The sequence below is a fragment of the Ranitomeya variabilis genome, chromosome 1 (genome assembly GCF_051348905.1).
Source record: "Ranitomeya variabilis isolate aRanVar5 chromosome 1, aRanVar5.hap1, whole genome shotgun sequence".
Taxonomy (NCBI): Eukaryota; Metazoa; Chordata; class Amphibia; order Anura; family Dendrobatidae; genus Ranitomeya; species Ranitomeya variabilis.
The window spans coordinates 202506381-202529267 of record NC_135232.1 but is presented as its reverse complement, the minus strand read 5'-3'; the positions used below and the strand labels follow the sequence as shown (position 1 = coordinate 202529267).

The 22887-nt window shown below is 44.4% G+C and overlaps 1 protein-coding gene across 2 annotated transcripts in view; it reads left to right on the top strand.

The window, feature by feature from the left end:
- Positions 1-22887, top strand: part of SUSD2 (sushi domain containing 2) — a 354318-nt gene that overhangs the window by 102521 nt on the left and 228910 nt on the right. For both annotated transcript variants that reach the window (XM_077292088.1, XM_077292084.1), the window contains exon 2: positions 13501-13705. In XM_077292088.1, coding sequence (XP_077148203.1) covers positions 13501-13705 — 205 coding nt within the window. The remainder of the gene's footprint in view (positions 1-13500; positions 13706-22887) is intronic.

Genomic DNA, 22887 nt, shown 5'->3' with positions numbered 1-22887 from the left:
TCACGCTGCCCACACTCTGCGTTCACCTTCATTGGCTGAGAAATGGCGCTTTTCGCGTCATTGAAACGCGACTTTGGCGCGAAAGTCGCGTACCGCATGGCCGACAAGCACAGGGGTCGGATCGGGTTTCATGAGACGCCGACTTAGCCAAAAGTCGGCGACTTTTGAAAATGATCGACCCGTTTCGCTCAACCCTATCCATAATAACAGGGTCTGTACCACAGGACTGGCGTATAGCAAATGTGGTGCCAATATTCAAAAAGGGGACAAAAACTGAACTCGGAAATTATAGGCCAGTAAGCTTAACCTCTACTGTGGGTAAAATCCTGGAGGGTATTCTAAGGGATGCTATACTGGAGTATCTGAAGAGGAATAACCTCATGACCCAGTATCAGCACGGGTTTACTAGTGACCGTTCATGTCAGACTAATTTGATCAGCTTCTATGAAGAGGTAAGTTCCGGACTGGACCAAGGGAACCCAGTGGATGTAGTGTATATGGACTTTTCAAAAGCTTTTGATACGGTGCCACACCAAAGGTTGTTACATATAATGAGAATAATGGGGATAGGGGAAAATATGTGTAAGTGGATTGAGAGCTGGCTCAGGGATAGGAAACAAAGGGTGGTTATTAATAGAGCACACTCGGACTGGGTCGCGGTTAGCAGTGGGGTACCACAGGGGTCAATATTGGGCCCTCTTCTTTTTAACATATTTATTAATGACCTTGTAGGGGGCATTCAGAGTAGAATTTCAATATTTACAGATGACACTAAACTCTGCAGGGTAATCAATACAGGGGAGGACAATTTTATATTACAGGATGATTTATGTAAACTAGAAGCTTGGGCTGATAAATGGCAAATGAGCTTTAATGGGGATAAATGTAAGGTCATGCACTTGGGTAGAAGTAATAAGATGTATAACTATGTGCTTAATTCTAAAACTCTGGGTAAAACCGTCAATGAAAAAGACCTGGGTGTATGGGTGGATGACAAACTCATATTCAGTGGCCAGTGTCAGGCAGCTGCTACAAAGGCAAATAAAATAATGGGATGCATTAAAAGAGGCATAGATGCTCATGAGGAGAACATAATTTTACCTCTATACAAGTCACTAGTTCGACCACACTTAGAATACTGTGTACAGTTCTGGTCTCCGGTGTATAAGAAAGACATAGCTGAACTGGAGCGGGTGCAGAGAAGAGCAACCAAGGTTATTAGAGGACTGGGGGGTCTGCAATACCAAGATAGGTTATTACACTTGGGGCTATTTAGTTTGGAAAAACGAAGACTAAGGGGTGATCTCATTTTAATGTATAAATATATGAGGGGACAGTACAAAGACCTTTCTGATGATCTTTTTAATCATAGACCTGAGACAGGGACAAGGGGGCATCCTCTACGTTTGGAGGAAAAATGGTTTAAGCATAATAACAGATGCGGATTCTTTACTGTAAGAGCAGTGAGACTATGGAACTCTCTGCCGTATGATGTTGTAATGAGTGATTCATTACTTAAATTTAAGAGGGGTCTGGATACCTTTCTGGAAAAGTATAATGTTACAGGGTATATATATTAGATTCTTTGATAGGGCGTTGATCCAGGGAACTAGTCTGATTGCCGTATGTGGAGTCGGGAAGGAATTTTTTTCCCCAAGGTGGAGCTTACTCTTTGCCACATGTGTTTTTTTTGCCTTCCTCTGGATCAACATGTTAGGGCAGGTTAGGCTATGGGTTGAACTAGATGGACTTATGGTCTTCCTTCAACCTTAATAACTATGTAACTATGTATGTTGCATGTCGTATGTTGCATGTCGTATGCCGCATGCTGCATGTCGCCACATGTCGCATGTTGTCGCATGATGTCGCATGCCGTCGCATGTTGTTGCTTGTTGCCGCATGTTGCATGTCGTCGCATGTCGCCACATGTCGCATGTTGTTGCATGTTGAATGTCGTCACATGTTGTCACATGTCGCATGTCGTCGCATTTTGTCACATGTCAAATGCTGCATGTCGCCTGTTGTCACATGTCGCATGTTGCATGTCATTGCATGTTGCATGTTGGCACATGTTGCATGTTGCATGTTCCATGTCATCGCATGTCATCACATGTTGCATGTTGCATGCTGCATGTTGCATGCTGCATGTCACATGTCGTCGCATGTCACATGCTGTCACATGTTGCATGTCGTCGCATGTTGTCACATGTTGCATGCTGCTTGTCGCCGCTTGTCGCATGCTGCATGTTGTCACATGTCGCATGTTGTTGCATCTTGCATGTCGCATGTTGGCACATGTCGCATGTTGCATGTAGCATGTTGCATGTCGCATGCTGCATGTCGCATGTTATCACATGTTGCATGTTGCATGCTGCATGCTGCACTTCACATGCTGAATGTCACATGTCGCATGTCGTCACATGTCGTATGTCGCATGTTGTCACATGTCGCATGATGCATGTCGTATGTCATCACATGTTGCATGTTGTCACATGTTGCATGTTGTCGCATGTTGTCACATGTCGCATGTTGCATGCTGCTTGTCGCCGCATGTTGCATGCTGCATGTCACATGTCATCGCATGTTGCATGCTGCATGTCGCATGTTGTCACATGTCGCATGTTGCATGTCATCGCATGTCGCATGTTGTCACATGTTGCATGCTGCATGTCGCATATTGTCACATGTCGCATGTTGTCACATGTCACATGTTGTCACATGTCGCATGTTGTTGCATGTCGCATGTTGTTGCATGTCGCATGTTGCATGTCGCATGTTGTCACATGTTGCATGTTGTCGCATGTTATATGTTGCATGTTGCATGATGTCACATGTTGCATGCTGCATGTCGTCACATGTTGCATGTTGTCACATGTTGCATGTCTCATGTTACATGTCACATGTTGCATGTCACATGGTGTACTGTATGTTGTATGTTGTATGTACTGTATATGTGTGTATGTGTTTTTTTTTTTACATTCAACACATTAGCCGGATGATGGGACTAATACTGTCCCATCATTGGCTAATGTGTCACTCACTGTCACTGTAGCAGGCATAGATCGATGGGACTTGTAGTCCCATCGGATGATGCCTGCACACAGAGACACACACACCAATGACCACCCCCCCATGCGCAGCAGACCCCAGCATGGCCAGCAGACCCACCGCACACACCCTCTGACCCCCGGCGCCCGCACATCTCGGCACCAGCATGCAGACCCCCAGCACCCGCACATCCCGGCGCCGGTACGCAGACCCCCAGCGCCGGCACGCAGACCCCCGGCGCCCGCACATCCTGGTGCCGGCACGCAGACCCCCGGCTCCAGCACACAGACCCCCAGCGCTGGCATGCAGATCCCCAGCGCCAGCATGCAGACCCCCGGCGCCTGCATGCAGACCCCCGGCGCCGGCACGCAGACCCCCAGCACTGGCACGCAGTCCCCCGGCACCAGCATGCAGACCCCCAGCGCCCGCAAATCCCGGCACGGGCACGCAGACCCCCGCGCCTGCCCATCCCAGCCCAGCCTAGCCCCGCCCGCAGTCCCCAGTGCCGCCCACAGCCCAGTCACTCTTGATGAGTGACCGCTGTCTGTGGAGGCTGGGTCACGCCTGCTGTCAATTTCCAGAGTCTGGAAATTGACGTGACTTCGGCGGAATTTAGCGGCGGCTGCAGCCTGGGGGTCACGTGACCCTGACTCAGCCGCCAGCATAGCGCCGCTCACAGGCGAAAACGGCAACAGAAGGTATTCGCACAATTCATTAGGGGCCCCGGGGGGATACATTGGGGGGTTAATTGAAAGTAGGGGACAACCCCTTTAACTTTGTTTTACCCAACGTATTTAACCTTATAAACCTTCTAAATAAATGAAAGACAAAATTTATAACCAATAAACTGTTTTATTAACAAATTATTAAACAAAAACAATATTATAAGATTAAATAGTGTGGGGTGGAGATAATGCTGGAGGGGCTGTCAGATTGGGACACTTCGACATTGGGAGTGTGGAGAGAGGAATGTGATGGTGGTGAAGAATCAGTAGGTAAAACAGGTGAAGGGGTAGGGAAAGAAATAGAATGGGTGGACATGAAACCAAGAGTAGTATTGGGAATTTGGAAGGTTGGAGGGGTGGAGTGGATGTATTGCGAGGCAGAAGAGGTGGTGGCTGGAGAAGAGGGTTGTGTTTGGGGCATGATGGGTGAAGGAGACTGGTGGCAGTGGACAGGGAGTGGAGGTGCGGATGATCTTGGTGGGAACTAGTACGGGGCGGGATGTTGGTATGGGGCATGATGCTGGTATGGGGCAGGATGCTGGTAGTGGCTGGAGGGAGGGACAGTGGCTGGAGGGGGGCAGGTGCGGAAGGGGGGCGAGTGGAGTGGCTTGGGAGGTAATAAGCGCTAGAGCAGACTGGCATGATTGCATTAGTTGCATCTGCTGATCAGGAGATAGCTTATCCATACGCTCAAGTACGACTGGAAAAATGTGTGGTTTGGAGATTTACTTGCATCTGAATGCATCCTATCCAGGCGTGTGTGCAACTCAAGAGTCCTGTTGCTGAGCAAATTAAATCCTGCAGTCATTTGCTAAGACAACAGTTTGAGACAGTTCTGGAAGGCTGCATTCAGATTAAGGAACTCGGGCGCATAGCTCTGTATCTGACCCCACTGGCACTGCCGCCCAGAACCCACAGGTGTACTAGAGGTGGCAGCATCAGTGGGGTGGGGTAAAGGAAAAGCTATATCCTCACCAACAGATTCATGCAACACAGCCAGCCAGGATGCTCCAGCGCTGGTGGATGAGACCGAGGGATCAGATGTGAGGGAAGGCTGGGAAGGTGCAGATGGTCTGGGACTGTCGAAGTGTCCCTCGGTGGTGGACTCCTGAGGGATCGCCCCAGAAGGGTTCAACTCTGCAGGCTCCCGAGTGCGGCTGCCTGTGCTGTTTAACAAAGAGAAAAAATCTATAATTAATATATTGATATTGCATGGCCCTGGCTGAAATCACAAAAAAAGTGTTAGACATGTAAACTTTTGTTATGAAATGGAGTGGGTAATATTTACCTTCGGCTCTAGCATATTTATATTTGCTCCTGCGTCCTCCAGATCCATTCAGGGCTTGCATCTCTTTGTTGAACTCCTTCTTAAAGCGATCCCTGATTGACCGCCACCGCTTGACAATTCTCTCGCCTGAAAAGTGAAATCACAAATTGGTCAGTATACAACACTTTGCATCCAGCTACATAACTAAACTGTGTATACTTACGTGCTTGATTCTAGGCCCGAACATCGAGGTCCTCCCAGTTCACTACAAGTTGTTGGCCCGCTTGCTCCTAGAGCCGACGGGTCACAACTATATCGGTGTGGCGGCGGTCACCCATGTTCCACAGCGGCTCCCTCTCTCGAATCAGATCGATGAGGAGATCATTATTTAGCCCAACCTCCTCACCGTCCGAGTCAGGAGCACGCTGTGAAACTGTTAAAAAGACAGAAAACAAAGACATTAGACTCAAAACAACATAAAGTTAAAAAAAAAGGTGCTTACCCGATGACGACCGCCTTGACTCTCAATCCGACGACCCTGGGAGCCGCTTTGAGGACCTCTGGATCGAGCACAAGAATCTGAAGACTGTAAGAAAAAAAATGACTAAAAATGATGTGCTTGTATGTAGACTTATGTGTTGTGTGCAGTGTGATGTCTGTAATGATCAGTTTGTATGTGTTGTATGTTGTGTGATGTCTGTAATGATCAGTTTGTATGTGTTGTGTGCAGTCTTATGTCTGTAATGATCTTTTTTTATGTGTTGTGTGTAGTGTGAGGTTGTGGTTCTGCGATGCATGCAAGAAACTTACCAATTGCGAGCCCACTCCAGGTATCTCTCCACCCCTTCGGTCTTCTTCAGGAAGCACCTCTTCTGCTGCTGCAGCTTCCTGGTAGATGAAAATGATAGATTGATAAATACATAAATTAATAAAATAGATAGATAGATAGATATTAGATAGATAGATAAATAGATAGATAGATAGATAGATAGAAAGATAGATGGCAAAAAAACCAAAACATTAAAAGCAAAACCCTACGCTGGGTAGGGCTCCCAGAAGAAGACATGGCTGATGGCTGGCTGATGGCTGAGATCTTCTGTGGCTGGCAGGCGCTGTAGGTGGCAGGCTCTGTGGCTGGCAGGCTCTTTTGCTGGCAGGCTCTGTGGCTGGCAGGCTCTGTGGCTGACAGGCTCTGTTGCTGGCTGTCTTGCTGGCTGGTAATGAGTGAGGGCCTCACTGGCATTATTTATATATGTTTCCTGGGAGCCGGCCAATTGGTTCTGAGCATGCTCAGATTAAAAAAATGGAATGCGGCACCGGATCAGTCTTTTTCCGGATCTGGCGCATTCCGGCGCACATAGACTTGCATTGTAGCGCCAGATCCGGTGTTTTCCAGTTTTTCGCCGCAGACAAAAAACGTTTCTGTAGACGTTTTTTCCAGACGCCGGAATGTAAATTTTTGCTGGATCTGGAAAAAAAGCAAGGAAAGGTGGGCCATGCGGCGCAAACCGGCGCTAATCCAAGTCAATGAGAAAATAACGGATCCGGCTTTTGATTTCGCCGGCTCCGCTTTTTCAAAAAAGAGCTGGATTCGGCCTGAGGGAAAAAACCTGATGTGTGAAAGTAGCCTTAGAAAGCTCTTTGGTCTTACCCATGTTGTAGAGGTTAGAGTCTGACTGATTAATTGAGTCTGTGGACAGGAGTCTTTTATAAAGGTGATTATGTAAGACAGCTGTCTTTAATGCAGGTAAAGAGTTGATTAGGAGCGTCTGACTGGTCTGTAGGAGCCAGAACGCTTAATGGTTGGTAGGGGATGAAACCTATTTCATCCTGCAAAATGCAAATAAATGTATATAATTTATACAATGTGATTTTCTGGATTTTAATTTTGATATTCTATCTCTCAATGTTAAAATTAACCTACCATATATACTCGAGTATAAGCTGACCCGAGTATAAGCCGAGACCCCTAATTTTGCCACAAAAAACTGGGAAAACTTAATGACTCGAGTATAAGCCTAGGGTGGAAAATGCAGCAGCTACCGGTAAATGTCAAAAATAAAAATAGATACCAATAAAAGAAAAATTAATTGAGACATCAGTAGGTTAAGTGTTTTTGAATATCCATATTGAATCAGGAGCCCCATATAATGCTCCATACAGTTTATGATTGGCCCCATAAGATGCTCCATATTAAAATATGCCCCATATAATGCTGCACAAATGCTGATTATGGCCCTATAAGATGCTCCATAGAGACATTTGCCCCGTATAATGCTGCACAAATGCTGATTATGGCGCCATAAGATGCTCCACAGACACATTTGCCTCGTAAAATGCTCCACAAATGCGGATCATGGTCCCATAAGATGCTCCATAGAGATATTTGCCCCATATAATGCTGCACATGGCCCCATAAAATGCTCCATAGAAATATTTGTCCTGTATAATGCTGCACAAATGCTGATTATGGCCCCATAAGATGCTCCATAGACTATTATGCCCCATATGCTGTTTCTGCGATTAAAAAAAAAAAAATCACATACCCACCTCTCGTCGCTCAGGCCTCCTGCACTTGCTATAGTCACCTGTCCGCGCTCCACCACCGGGCGCAGCCGCGTCTTCCCCGTCCTCCGCACTGACTGTTCAGGCAGAGGGCGGCGCGCACACTAATCGCATCATCGTGCCCTCTGACCTGAGGCGTCAATGCAGAGGACGTGGAAGGCAGAGCGTGGCGTTGACAGTGGAACGGGGGACAGGTGAATGCAGATAAAGGCATACTGAGGAAGGTTTCTGCCAGACAAATTAATTGGATTAAGAGAGCAGCTGCCAAAATACCATTGCACTGCAGCAAACAGTTATTTGAAGCTGCTGGTGCCTCTGGAGTTCCTCGAACCTCAAGGTGTAGGATCCTTCAAAGGCTTGCTGTGGTGCATAAACCTACTATTCGGCCACCCCTAAACAGTGTTCACAAGCAGAAACGGTTGCAGTGGGCCCAGACATACATGAAGACTAATTTTCAAACTGTCTTGTTTACTGATGAGTGTCGAGCAACCCTGGATGGTCCAGATGGATGGAGTAATGGATGATTGGTGAATGGCCACCATGTCCCAACAAGGCTGCAACGTCAGCAAGGAGGTGGAGGAGTCATGTTTTGGGCTGGAATCATGTTGAAACAGCTGGTAGGGCCCTTTAAGGTTCCTGAAGGTGTGAAAATGACCTCTGCAAAGTATATAGAGTTTCTCACTGACAACTTTCTTCCATGGTATAAAAAGCAGAAACGTGCCTTCAGGAGCAAAATCATCTTCATGCATGACAATGCACCATCTCATGCGGCAAAAAATACCTCTGAGTCATTGGCTGCTATGGGCATAAAAGGAGATAAACTGATGGTGTGGCCACCATCTTCCCCTGACCTCAACCCTATAGAGAACCTTTGGAGTATCATCAAGCAAAAGATCTATGAGGGTGGGAGGCAGTTCACATCAAAACAACAGCTCTGGGAGGCTATTCTGACTTCATGCAAAGAAATACAAGCAGAAACTCTCCAAAAACTCACAAGTTCAAAGGATGCAAGAATTGTGAAGGTGATAGGATGTTTTGGAGTTAAATAGCTTTTTTTATTCAGTGAATGTGACCTCCTAATGCTGCAAATTCCACAAATGAGCATTTTCAGTTCTTTAAAACATATCAAATGTTTAGAAATTCTAATGTGCCTAATAATTTGGAACAGTGCATTTTGAGTTTTTATTCATTTCGGAGATTATACTGTTATCATTGGGAGGTTTCTTCAATAAAATTCGATGTATAATCTAATGGGTGATGACTTTTATTAGACTGACTGTCATTTGCATCGACCATTTAGGAAAATCTGAGAAAAATGTAATTTGCCAAATAATTTGGAACATGGTATATTTGATCTTACAATTTTTGTCAGAAATTCTTTCTGGTATATTCTATTTTTCAAGTAGAAAAGCTATACATTTTTTTCTGTATGAAATAGGCAATGCTGAAATTTATATACCTACAATATTAAATGGGTATTCCCATCTCAAAGTTTTTACCCCAATATGTAGTAGGTGTAATAATAATAATATTTGCAAATACCTCCAATTATAATATTTTAATTTTTCTGATTTGCTATTTCTTTTTCCTTATGTGCAGGCATTGCATGACCTTATGAATCCATGGTAACGACCACTAGCAGCTAGCTAAGTAACTATGATTATATCAGTGGTTGTAACCATGGATAGCTAAGGTCCTGCAATACCTGCACATGAGGAAAGAGACGTAGCTAATCAGAAAAAACATTTTACATTTATTGGAGGTATTTGCTAATATTATTATTAGTACACCTACTACATATTGGGATAGGATTTTTGAGATGGGAATACCCCTTTAACTGGGTTAGAAACCTATAAGCACCAAATACTCATGTAATATAAACCATTACATATTGAATGTTTTATGTCATTTGATCATTTCAAGAGCAGACTGCGTCTATTTGCAGTGTCTTTGTATTATGTATTTTTTGTTTTTAATAGAGGAGATTTCTCTGCTCAAGATCCCTCTATTTTGGCTAGAGAGCAGCTAATGGCTTGTGGCTTATAGGTTGCTAACACAGTTGAATGCATTGCCTATTTCATCTAAAAAGTTATTGTCACGGAGTTACCGTGACAGTGTGGAGCCGGAAGATCGCAGCATCTGCTCCTACTGCGGCACTGAGAAGAAGTGTCATTATCGATGGAAACTTGGAGTTTCAGATTGCAAAGATCTTGGATTCTCGTGTTGCTTGTCGAGCGGCTTCAGTATCCGGTACATTGGAGCAGGTACGGTCCTGAGGAGAGGATGTGGGTACCAGCAATGATGTTTATGCAGCCAGACTGGTCCGAGCTTTTCACGTGGCACTCCTCGATAAACCTGGTCCTGAGGTCCCTCGTAGAACAGGGGGGTACTGTTACTGGGTTACCGAGACAGTGTGGAGCTAGAAGACCCCAACGTCTGATTACTCCTACTCCAGTGCTGAGATAAAGCACTTCTTCATTTTAAAAGGAACCTGTCACCCCCCCAGGCGGTTTTAACTAAAAGAGCCAGCTTGTGCAGCACTAATGCTGCATTCTGTCAAGGTGGCTCTATTAGTTGGGGTCCCTGCCAATGCTGAACAATTCGTTTTTAGAATTTGCCTTACCTGTAGTTTGTCAGGGGGGTATGTCTTTTCCCCCCTGACACAAACGCCTCACAGCCATCACTCAGGGCCTCCATGAGCTGGGCATCGCCTCCACTTCCTTCATTAACGTCCCCAGTGCCTGCGCAGTGCAAACTGCGCATGCCCGAAAAAAAAACTTGCAGTGCAGGTGCCGGGGACATTAATGAAGGAAGTGGAGGCAGCGCATGGAGGCCCTGAGTGATGGCTGGGAGGCGTTTGTGTCAGGGGGGAAAAGACATGCCACCCTGACAAACTACAGGTAGGAAAAGCAAATTCTAAAAATGAATAGTTCAGCATTGGCAGGGACCCCAACTAAAAGAGCCACCTTGACAGAATGCAGCGCCTCTTTTGGTTAAAAACGCCTGGGGGGTGACAGGTTTTCTTTAGTGGTGATTATTCTTTCTGGCAGGACAGGGGTTATTCGGCCATGTTGGAAATCCCTGTGCTCACAGCTGAGCTTGGTTAGCCACTCCTTTCCCTTTTATAATCTGAGCTGTCATACAAATCTTTGTCAGAGCTAGCATTTGCTGCATAGCTAATGGAGGGAAAGGAGTTCATATGAGAACGAGTGTTGGAGGCGTTATATGTGAATGTTGCTTGGTTTGTATGTGTGATAATTCCCTATCCTCTATTTTGGTTTATTCCCCTACCACCACGCCTTGGTGCATTCCTCTGTTATATCTGAGTGAATATTTTCTATGCCTGGAGTTTACTGTTAATAGTTGCTTGTGTTCCCTTGTTTGTTGGGTTGGTGGACTACGGTGCACAGTAGTGCCCCTCTTCCCTTGGTGGGGAAGAGAACAGATGAAGGGATAACTCAGGAGATAAGGCAAGGGTGGAGGCCCCGGCATTTTCACCTTCAGAAGTATCCTGGGGAATAGGACGAGATAGGGCACCCCCTAGTGTTAGGTACAGGGAAGGAGCCCCTGGTCCCAGGTCACCCAACAGCTGTGTCGTGACAGGTATATAGCTTTTCTAGTTAAAAAATTAAATATGCTAGAAAGAATTTCCAACGGCATGTAAAGTATCTCTATAACCAGTTTTAATTCAGTAAGTACGTGGAAAATATTTAAGAGGTATGTTAATGTTTGAACTTTCTTTAGTTCACCTATATAATGTACATCAAATGTAGTTTATAATACCTTGATATACTATATTGTAGCACAGTGCGGAATTCACAGTTCTGCTAGTTCTTATTGGAAACTTTAAGCAAACTTGTTCTTAGGCATCCTCATTAAAGAGGTTGTCTATTTTTTGTACATCGCTTCCTCGCCTCCCAGCTTTCGGCTTGCAGAGGGCTGGTGCAAAGGGTTGTCAACTTGATGTTTTGCTTTATCTGGACAGCTTATGAAAAAATCATGGACAATATTTTTTACAGACACATTGGAAAATCATAATAAATAATTATGATTACAAGTGATACATATCTACAGCCCATAATTCTCATATGAAGACTGTAAAATGATGATAATTACAGTCAAAATTATCTGTATAAGCTTCTTCAGCTTAATAAAAAAATCACAGACTCTCTAAATCTTATTTATGGACAGAACAAAAAATGTGCCCCATTTTACGGACTATCTTGCCATTTCTGGACCGTTGGCAACCCAGATGGCGCATTCCTGAAGGCTGACAGTTTGGAAAAGCAGTACAGCCGTGCTACTGGTTCAAGCTGTGCCCACTCTGATTCAGCTAGCAGCAGCATTACATCTGCAGCTGTCACGCTGTGAAGGTCTTTCGTAAGGAAGGGGGGCCTCAAACTGTCCCTCGAACTGGGACCCTAACTATCCCTGTCCCAGTGGTACTCTAGAAGGTAGAGAGAGGCCCGAGTCTCCAACCTTACTGTGCCACTGTTAATCCCTGATCTGTCCCCTCCCCACCCCATGAGGCATGGGACAGAAATGTAATGTAAAGAAAACACAAAATATAAAAACAGGGATAACAGAAAACCTCTCTCATACAAAAGCACTAACCAACAATAGGGAGGAGGATAGGGACAGGGAGGAATAAACTAAACGGGAACAGGGACCAGGAGCTAAACACACATCTACTACTGCAAACCACAAAACACTTCTACAGCAACTCTACTCCAAACACTGAGCTTTAGCACAGAGCACAGGAAGATGAATCTTTCATCGGCAGGGACAAAAAGGTCTGACCAGTTTATATAGGAAGAGGTAATGACCAGATCAGAAGCAGCTGAAATGGAGCTGCATGTTTCTGACCAGCATACAACGGGATTTCTGAAGAAGACCTGTGATTCCTTATCTGATATGACCATCTAACGCTGGGTCTTCCTGAAGAACATAAAAACCTTGTGACAGCAGCATCAGAGGAGTTCAGGGGCACTAAAGTTGCCCAGATTCAGTGATCTGGCTAGATTCAGCGCTGCGCTTGCAAAATTTGTATCAAACAGCTTGCAAGATGGCTCTCCTTGCTTAGGAAACTCCATCACCTCTGATAGACTTTAACGAGAAGTAAACTATGAAATTAAAAATCCCTCCATTGTTGAGAACAGAGAGGATTTTTAAAACATGTTTGAATGCAGCTCTGATGTATAATATTGGATTGAATAACTCAAGATCCATAGAAGATTAGTAATGCAATGTATTGATAAAGATACTCAACTTCACATGTAGGACAATTTTAGATATGCTTTTTACACAAGTAAACATACATTAATATTTATAAAAACTCAAGTGAGGTTTTTCTGCAACTTTCCCATAACTGTGATGCCAGTTAACAAAGTATTAATAAAAACAATGCCAGATGATTGTTAAATTTCTAATAATATTAAAGCAAACATGTCATCCTGTTACACTTTATGTTATTACAGTGCTAAACATTTCCTTGTTTATTGGTATTACGGAGAAAAATTACTTGACAAAAAAGTTCCACACACTGCCCCTTCCAGTCATCTGGGATGTGTTGCAGCAGAGACTATTCGCTGTATCCCACTCAGCTTTGAATGACGACCCCGCCTGTCATGTGAACCTGTGTTGCAAGACATCAATCTAAGCTGAGTGGGCATGCTCACAAACAGGACAAATGCTTGGAAAATTTTTAAGGCATTCACAGGTTTTGATGTGACATTCATTCAGAAGTTGAGCCATATATCACCGAAGCATTATTATGGAAGTATTCTCTCTAGATGCACTGCCAGTGATAAATATCTCTCAATTGTTTATTGTGGAATCTGCTGTTAACTACCTAGTCTAGCAACTCTGAAATGTGATGCATGTGTTTATTCACAGGTGAAATTGAATCCTGCCAATCACAATGTGGTGAACATCTCAAGAACTGCTCCTGCCATGCAAGTTGTTTGAATTTAGGAAGCTGTTGTACAGATTATGAAAAATTGTGTCTCCGAATTTCTCCCCACTCAGGGACTTTAATGGGAGGGAAAAGGTTTACTATTCTAGATGTAAAGGTTGATAATACTACAACTGTGACTTGCAGGTAAGTGTGAAAATGAAGCTTAAACTGAATATCCATCTTTGAACACTATTTTGATAAAGAGGAACTGCGCTTTCAAAAACTTTGCAAAAATAAATAGTACATGCAAATACACTGCTCAAAAAAATAAAGGGAACACGTAAATGTAAACACAATGTAACTCCAAGTCAATCACAATTCTGTGAAATCAACCTGTTCAGTTATGAAGCAAATTGCCTCTTCAAAGAAAAAGAGGACTTAAAACTCTATAGCGCCTCCTGTTGGAAGTAGCGATCCTACAAGTCACAACCAACCCTTTAACGAGTCGTGCAATATGACTCAGGATAAAAGCCAAATCAGTATCTCAATCCTCAGACATGGTGTTTCGGGCTGTTGGCCCTCATCAGTGCGAAGCATGAGAACTAATTTGGCTAGGTGAGAGGCTCTGGACTGGGGTCTAAGGGGTAAGGTTTTTCCTTGTGGAGAGTGACATACCAGCTCTGGCTTGTCAAGGTAAGGAGGCTTATTCGCCATGCAATGCTACTCTGGGAAATTTAATATGCAAATTGCCTCTTCAGAGAAAAAGAGGACTTAAACTCTATAGCGCCACCTGTTGGAAGTTGCGATCCTACAAGTCACAATCAACCCTTTAACGAGTCATGCAATATGACTCAGGATAAAAGCCAAATCAGTATCTCAATTCGCAGACAAGGTGTTTCGGGCTGTTGGCACGACTCGTTAAAGGGTTGATTGTGACTTGTAGGATCGCTACTTTCAACAGGTGGCATTATAGAGTTTAAGTCCTCTTTTTCTCTGAAGAGGCAATTTGCATATATAATTTCCAGAGGAGCATTGCACGGCGAATAAGCCTCCTTACCTTGACAAGCCAGAGCTGGTATGTCACTCTCCACAAGGAGAAACCTTACCCCTTAGGCCCCAGCTATGAAGCAACACTGATTGTGAATCAATTTCTCCTGCTGTTGTGCAAATGGAACAGACAACAGGTAGAAATGATAGGCAATTAGCAAGACAACCCCTATAAAGGAATGGTTCTGAAGTTGGTGACCACAGACCATTTCTCTATTCTCATTCTTTTTGGCTGTTGTTTTGGTCACTTTTGCATTTTGTCTTTGCTATCTCACCCCGCAGCATGTAGCATGAGGAGGTGCCTACAACCTTCAGAAGTTGCTCAGGTAGTGCAGCTCATCCAGGATGAGCTGTGGCAAGAAAGGTAGCTGTGTCAGCTGTCATGGTTCTCAATGGCAAGAGAACATAGTAAAGCATACAAAAAGGACTAGCTCTCGGAAGATGGGAACTCGAGCTGACTGTGAGCTAAACCTACCGCACAACTAACAGTGGCCGGGTAGCGTGCCTACGTTTTATCCCTAGACGCCCAGCGCCAGCCGGAGAACTGACTGACCCTAGCAGAGGAAAATACAGACCTGGCTTACCTCTAGAGAAATTTTCCCCAAAAGGCAGACAGTAGCCCCCACATATATTGTCGGTGATTTCAGAGGAAATTGACATACGAAGTATGAAGATAGGTTTAGCAAATTGAGGTCCGCTTACTAGATAGTAGGAAGACAGAAAAGGGAACTTCACAGTCAGCTGAAAACCCTTTCAAAACACCATCCTGAAATTACTTTAAGACTCTAATATCAACTCATGACACCAGAGTGGCAATTTCAGCTCACAAGAGCTTCCAGCCTCAGAAATAATCAATCACAGAGAACTGGAACAAAAATGCAAAACAAACTTAGGACTACAAGTCCAACTTAGCTGATAGTAGTCTAGGAGCAGGAACATGCAACAGAAAGGCTTCTGGTAACATTGTTGGCCGGCATAGAAATGACTGAGGAGCAAGGTTAAATAGAAAACTCCCACATCCTGATGGAAACAGGTGAACAGAGGAGATGAAGCACACAAGTGCAGTACCACCAGAAACCACCGGGGGAGCCCAGAAACCAAATTCACAACAGTACCCCCCCCTCAAGGAGGGGGCACCGAACCCTCACCAGAACCACCAGGGCGATCAGGATGAGCCCTATGAAAGGCACGGACCAAATCGGAGGCATGAACATCAGAGGCTGTCACCCAAGAGTTATCCTCCTGACCGTAGCCCTTCCACTTGACCAGATACTGAAGTCTCCGTCTGGAAACACGGGAGTCCAAGATCTTCTCGACAACGTACTCCAACTCACCCTCAACCAACACCGGAGCAGGAGGCTCAACGGAAGGCACAACCGGTACCTCATACCTGCGCAACAATGACCGATGGAAGACATTATGAATAGTAAAAGATGCAGGGAGGTCCAAACGAAAGGACACAGAGTTAAGAATCTCCAATATCTTGTACGGGCCGATGAACCGAGGCTTAAACTTAGGAGAAGAAACCTTCATAGGGACAAAACGAGAAGATAACCACACCAAGTCCCCAACACAAAGACGAGGACCAACACGACGACGGCGGTTGGCAAAATGCTGAGTCTTCTCCTGGGACAACTTCAAATTGTCCACCACATGCCCCCAAATCTGATGCAACCTCTCCACCACAGCATCCACTCCAGGACAATCCGAAGACTCCACCTGACCGGAAGAGAAACGAGGATGAAACCCCGAATTACAGAAGAAAGGAGAAACCAAGGTGGCAGAACTAGCCCGATTATTGAGGGCAAACTCCGCCAAGGGCAAAAAGGCAACCCAATCATCCTGATCCGCAGACACAAAACACCTCAAATAAGTCTCCAAGGTCTGATTAGTTCGCTCGGTCTGGCCATTAGTCTGAGGGTGGAAAGCAGACGAAAAAGACAAATCAATGCCCATCCTAGCACAGAACGCTCGCCAAAATCGACACGAATTGGGTACCCCTGTCAGAAACGATATTCTCCGGAATACCATGCAAGCGCACTACACTTTGAAAAAACAGAGGAACCAGCTCGGATGAAGAAGGCAATTTAGGCAAGGGAACCAAATGGACCATCTTAGAGAAACGGTCACACACCACCCAGATGACAGACATCTTCCGAGAAACAGGGAGATCAGAAATAAAATCCATGGAGATGTGAGTCCAAGGCCTCTTCGGAATAGGCAAGGATAACAACAATCCACTAGCCCGAGAACAACAAGGCTTGGCCCGAGCACAAACATCACAAGACTGCACAAAACCTCGCACATCTCGCGACAAAGAAGGCCACCAGAAGGACCTAACCACCAAATCCCTGGTACCAAAGATTCCAGGATGACCTGCTAACGCAGAAGAATGGACCTCCGAGATGACTCTACTGGTCCAATCATCAGGAACAAACAATCTACCAGGCGGGCAACGATCAGGTCTATCCGCCTGAAACTCCTGCAAGACCCGTCTCAAATCTGGGGAAACAGCAGATAATATCACTCCATCCTTAAGGATACCTGTAGGTTCAGAATTACCAGGGGAATCAGGCTCAAAACTCCTAGAAAGGGCATCCGCCTTCACATTTTTAGAACCCGGTAGGTAAGAAACCACAAAATTAAACCGAGAGAAAAATAACGACCAGCGCGCCTGTCTAGGATTCAGGCGCCTGGCGGACTCAAGATAAATCAAATTCTTGTGGTCGGTCAATACCACCACCTGATGTCTAGCCCCCTCAAGCCAATGACGCCACTCCTCAAAAGCCCACTTCATAGCCAAGAGCTCCCGATTACCAATATCATAATTTCGCTCAGCGGGCGAAAACTTACGAGAAAAGAACGCACAAGGTCTCATCACGGAGCAGTCGGAACTTTTCTGCGACAAAACCGCCCCAGCTCCGATTTCTGAAGCGTCGACCTCAACCTGAAAAGGAAGAGTAACATCAGGCTGACGCAATACAGGGGCGGAAGAAAAGCGGCGCTTAAGCTCCCGAAAGGCCTCCACAGCAGCAGGGGACCACTCAGCAACATCAGCACCCTTCTTAGTCAAATCAGTCAACGGTTTAGCGACATCAGAAAAACCAGTTATAAATCGACGATAAAAATTAGCAAAGCCCAAAAACTTCTGAAGGCTCTTAAGAGAAGAGGGTTGCGTCCAATCACAAATAGCCTGAACCTTGACAGGGTCCATCTCAATGGAAGAGGGGGAAAAAATGTACCCCAAAAACGAAATCTTTTGAACCCCAAAAACGCACTTAGAACCCTTTACACACAAGGAATTAGAGCGCAAAACCTGAAAAACCCTCCTGACCTGTTGGACATGAGAGTCCCAGTCATCCGAAAAAATCTAAATATCATCCAGATACACAATCAAAAATTTATCCAAATATTCACGGAAAATGTCATGCATAAAGGACTGAAAGACTGAAGGGGCATTTGAAAGACCAAAAGGCATTACTAAATACTCAAAATGGCCCTCAGGCGTATTAAATGCGGTTTTCCACTCATCCCCCTGCTTAATTCGCACTAAATTATACGCCCCACGAAGATCAATCTTAGAGAACCACTTGGCCCCCTTGATTCGAGCAAACAAATCAGTAAGCAGTGGCAAAGGATACTGATATTTAACCGTGATTTTATTCAAAAGCCGATAATCAATACACGGCCTCAAAGAGCCATCTTTTTTAGATACAAAGAAAAAACCGGCTCCTAAGGGAGATGACGAAGGACGAATATGTCCCTTTTCCAAGGACTCCTTAATATATTCCCGCATAGCAGCATGTTCAGGCACAGATAGATTAAATAAACGACCCTTTGGAAACTTACTGCCCGGAATCAGATCTATAGTACAATCGCACTCTCTGTGCGGAGGTAGTGAACCAATTTTAGGCTCCTCAAAAACGTCACGATAATCAGATAAAAATTCCGGAATCTCAGAGGGAATAGATGACGAAATGGAAACCAAAGGTACGTCCCCATGAGTCCCCTGACATCCCCAGCTTAACACAGACATTGCTTTCCAGTCGAGGACTGGGTTATGAGATTGCAGCCATGGCAATCCAAGCACCAACACATCATGTAGATTATACAACACAAGGAAGCGAATAATCTCCTGGTGATCCGGATTAATACGCATATTTACTTGTGTCCAGTATTGTGGTTTATTACTAGCCAATGGCGTGGAGTCAATACCCTTCAGAGGTATAGGAACTTCCAGAGGCTCTAAATCAAACCCACAGCGTTTGGCAAAGGACCAATCCATAAGACTCAAAGCGGCGCCAGAGTCGACATAGGCGTCCGCGGTAATAGACGATAAAGAGCAAATCAGGGTCACAGATAGAATAAACTTAGACTGTAAAGTGCCAATTGAAACAGACTTATCAACCTTCTTAGTACGTTTAGAGCATGCTGATATAACATGAGTTGGATCACCACAATAGAAGCATAACCCATTTTTTCGCCTAAAATTCTGTCGTTCACTTCTGGACAGAATTCTATCACATTGCATAATCTCTGGCGCCTTCTCAGTAGACACTGCCAAATGGTGCACAGGTTTGCGCTCCCGCAAACGCCGATCAATCTGAATAGCCATTGTCATGGACTCATTCAGACCTGTAGGCACAGGGAACCCCACCATAACATCCTTAATGGCATCAGAGAGACCCTCTCTGAAATTCGCCGCCAGGGCGCACTCATTCCACTGAGTAAGCACAGACCACTTACGAAATTTTTGGCAGTATATTTCAGCCTCATCCTGCCCTTGAGACAGGGCCATTAAGGCTTTTTCAGCCTGAATCTCCAAATGAGGTTCCTCATAAAGCAACCCCAAAGCCAGGAAAAATGCATCCACATTGAGCAACGCAGGATCCCCTGGTGCCAAAGCAAATGCCCAGTCCTGAGGGTCGCCCCGGAGCAAGGAAATTACAATCCTGACCTGCTGTGCAGGATCTCCAGCGGAGCGAGATCTCAGAGACAAAAATAATTTACAATTATGTTTGAAATTCTGGAAGCGAGATCTATCCCCGGAGAAAAATTCAGGTAAAGGAATTCTAGGTTCAGATATAGGAGCATGAATAACAAAATCCTGTAAACTTTGAACCTTCACAGCGAGATTATTCAAACTTGTAGCTAAACTCTGAGGATCCATATTAATCAGGTGAAATCAGAACCATTCAAGGATTAGAAGGAGAGAGAGACGAAGGCTGCAGTAAGCAGAGATGCAAGTGAATCAACTAATGAGCAAACTCAGGAAAAAAAAAAAAAAATTCTCTGCAGGGTTCTTTTCTCTCCTTTCTTCTGCCAATTATTTTAACCCTTGGCCGGCCAAACTGTCATGGTTCTCAATGGCAAGAGAACATAGTAAAGCATACAAAAAGGACTAGCTCTCGGAAGATGGGAACTCGAGCTGACTGTGAGCTAAACCTACCGCACAACTAACAGTGGCCGGGTAGCGTGCCTACGTTTTATCCCTAGACGCCCAGCGCCAGCCGGAGAACTGACTGACCCTAGCAGAGGAAAATACAGACCTGGCTTACCTCTAGAGAAATTTTCCCCAAAAGGCAGACAGTAGCCCCCACATATATTGTCGGTGATTTCAGAGGAAATTGACATATGAATGAAGATAGGTTTAGCAAATTGAGGTCCGCTTACTAGATAGTAGGAAGACAGAAAAGGGAACTTCACAGTCAGCTGAAAACCCTTTCAAAACACCATCCTGAAATTACTTTAAGACTCTAATATCAACTCATGACACCAGAGTGGCAATTTCAGCTCACAAGAGCTTCCAGCCTCAGAAATAATCAATCACAGAGAACTGGAACAAAAATGCAAAACAAACTTAGGACTACAAGTCCAACTTAGCTGATAGTAGTCTAGGAGCAGGAACATGCAACAGAAAGGCTTCTGGTAACATTGTTGGCCGGCATAGAAATGACTGAGGAGCAAGGTTAAATAGAAAACTCCCACATCCTGATGGAAACAGGTGAACAGAGGAGATGAAGCACACAAGTGCAGTACCACCAGAAACCACCGGGGGAGCCCAGAAACCAAATTCACAACAGTCAGCACAGTGTCCAGAGCATGGAGCAGACACCAAGAGACAGGCCAGTTCACCATGAGACGTGGAGGGGCCATATGAGAGCAACAACCCAGCAGCAGAACCTCCTTTCTGCAGTGACAAACAAGAGGAGCAGTGCCAGAACCCTGCAAAATGACCTCCAACAGGCCAATAACATCCATGTGTCTGCTTAAACTGTCAGAAACAGACTCCATGAGGGTGGTATGAGGGCCCGACGTCCACAAGTGAGCATTGTGCTTACAGCACAAGACTGCATAGGGCAATTAGCATTTGCCAGAGAACACCAACATTGGCCCCCTGTGCTCTTGATGGATGAGTGCAAGTTCACACTGAGCACATGTGACAGATGCAACAAAGTCTGGAGACAACATGGAGAATGCTCTGCTGCCTACAACATCCTCCAGCATGACCAGTTTGGCAGTGGGTTAGTACTGGTGTGGGGAGGCATTTCTTTGGAGGGCCGCACAACCCTCCATGTGCTATCCAGAGGTATCCTGATGGCCAATAGGTACCAGGATGAGATCCTCAAACCATTCTGAGACATATATAGGTGATCTGGGCCCTGGGTTCCTTCTTATGCATGACAATGCTAGGCCTCATGTGGCTGATGTGTGTCAGCAGTTCCTGCTTGATGAAGGCATTGATGGCATCGACTGGCCTGCCCATTCCCCAGACCTGAATCCAATCCAATACATCTTGGACATCCTGTCTCATTCCTTTCACCAACGCCCGCAGACTATTGCACCACAGACTGTCCAGGAGTTGACTGATGTTTTAATTCAGGCTTGAGAGAAGATCCCTCAGGATAACATCCATTGCCTCATCGGGATCATGCACACGCTCTGTAGGGAGGTCATACAGGCACATGGAGGCCACACACACACTACTGAGCATCATTTCCTTGTCTTAACGGATTTCCACTGAAGTTGTATCAGACTGTAATTTGATTTTACACTTTGATTTTGAGTATCATTCCAAATCCAGACCTTCATGGGATACTAATTTTGATTTACATTGATCATTTTTATGTTTTATTGTTCTCAACACATTCCACTCTGTATTGAATAAAGATATGCAATTGGAATATTTCATTTAGTGATATCTAGGATGTGGTATTTTAGCGTTCCCTTTATTTTTTTGAGCAGTGTATAAGAAACTTCTTTCTTCACTTATGAGACACTTCTTCCATCTCACCTTTCTCCAGAACTCAACATCTACACTGGAAAAAAAAACAATCCTGCTCAAAACAACACAGAGCCAGAGCAGTGTGGTGTCAGTTATTTATGCTATATAAAGCAGGAATGGGAGATGGTATAAGACAACAATCAGAGGAAGACACAGAAAGATTGTGCTCAGTTTTTTAACAAGTATTTTGCCTCACCCCAGAGCTGGATTCACATCTATACTGCTCAATACTGTGTATAATTTCCTACATGCTGCTGCTGTGATGTATATGGGAGAGATCACAGCAACACTTCTCATCACATTAGCTCAGAGTCAATTGAAAATTAAGAGAAAGAGCCTGTGCAGAGAGAAGACGGGTAGAAATGCTGACTACAGATCAAATAATGGCTAGAAATAGAGTACACTAAAAGTAATCTAAAAGTTACTATAAAGTATAGTTGTTGTTTTACTTCTAAATATACTGTGCTAGTTAATTTTTTTATATATTTTATAATGGTTTTAGCTCTGTTTTCTGATGAAGAGTTCTTTAACACCTGCATAGATGTAAATAGCACTAAAGGCAACTGATAACTCTACTGCATACTGTTTATACAATTAAAGGGTTATTCTGGCTTTTAAACCAATGGCATAATTTTAAGATAACTCATTCTACTAGATAAAAGGGAGCAGAGGGATGGGTTTAACTCTTGTACCCCTCCAATCAGCTACTTGAAGAGGTTTCAATGTCTGGGTTGTCATTTTTTTAATTTATTTTGTTTTTGCCAAATTCTATTTACTTTCCAAATAGATTGGAGATGGTGTGAAAACACCAAAAGTCACAATATTTTCTGGCTAAAATTGCTTCATGAATTTGGGTTTAAGTATTTAAAATAAGGTACAATAATTTCGCTACCTTGGAATATCAATATTTGTACTGTGTATCAAGATTTCTACTTGATATATACAGTATATTTTTAATGGAAACATGATTCCCTGCATTTATAGGCTAAAAGCCTATCTATACCTGGGCTTATATATCCTAGACTTGAGATTGATAGTATTTTATACTGGCGGA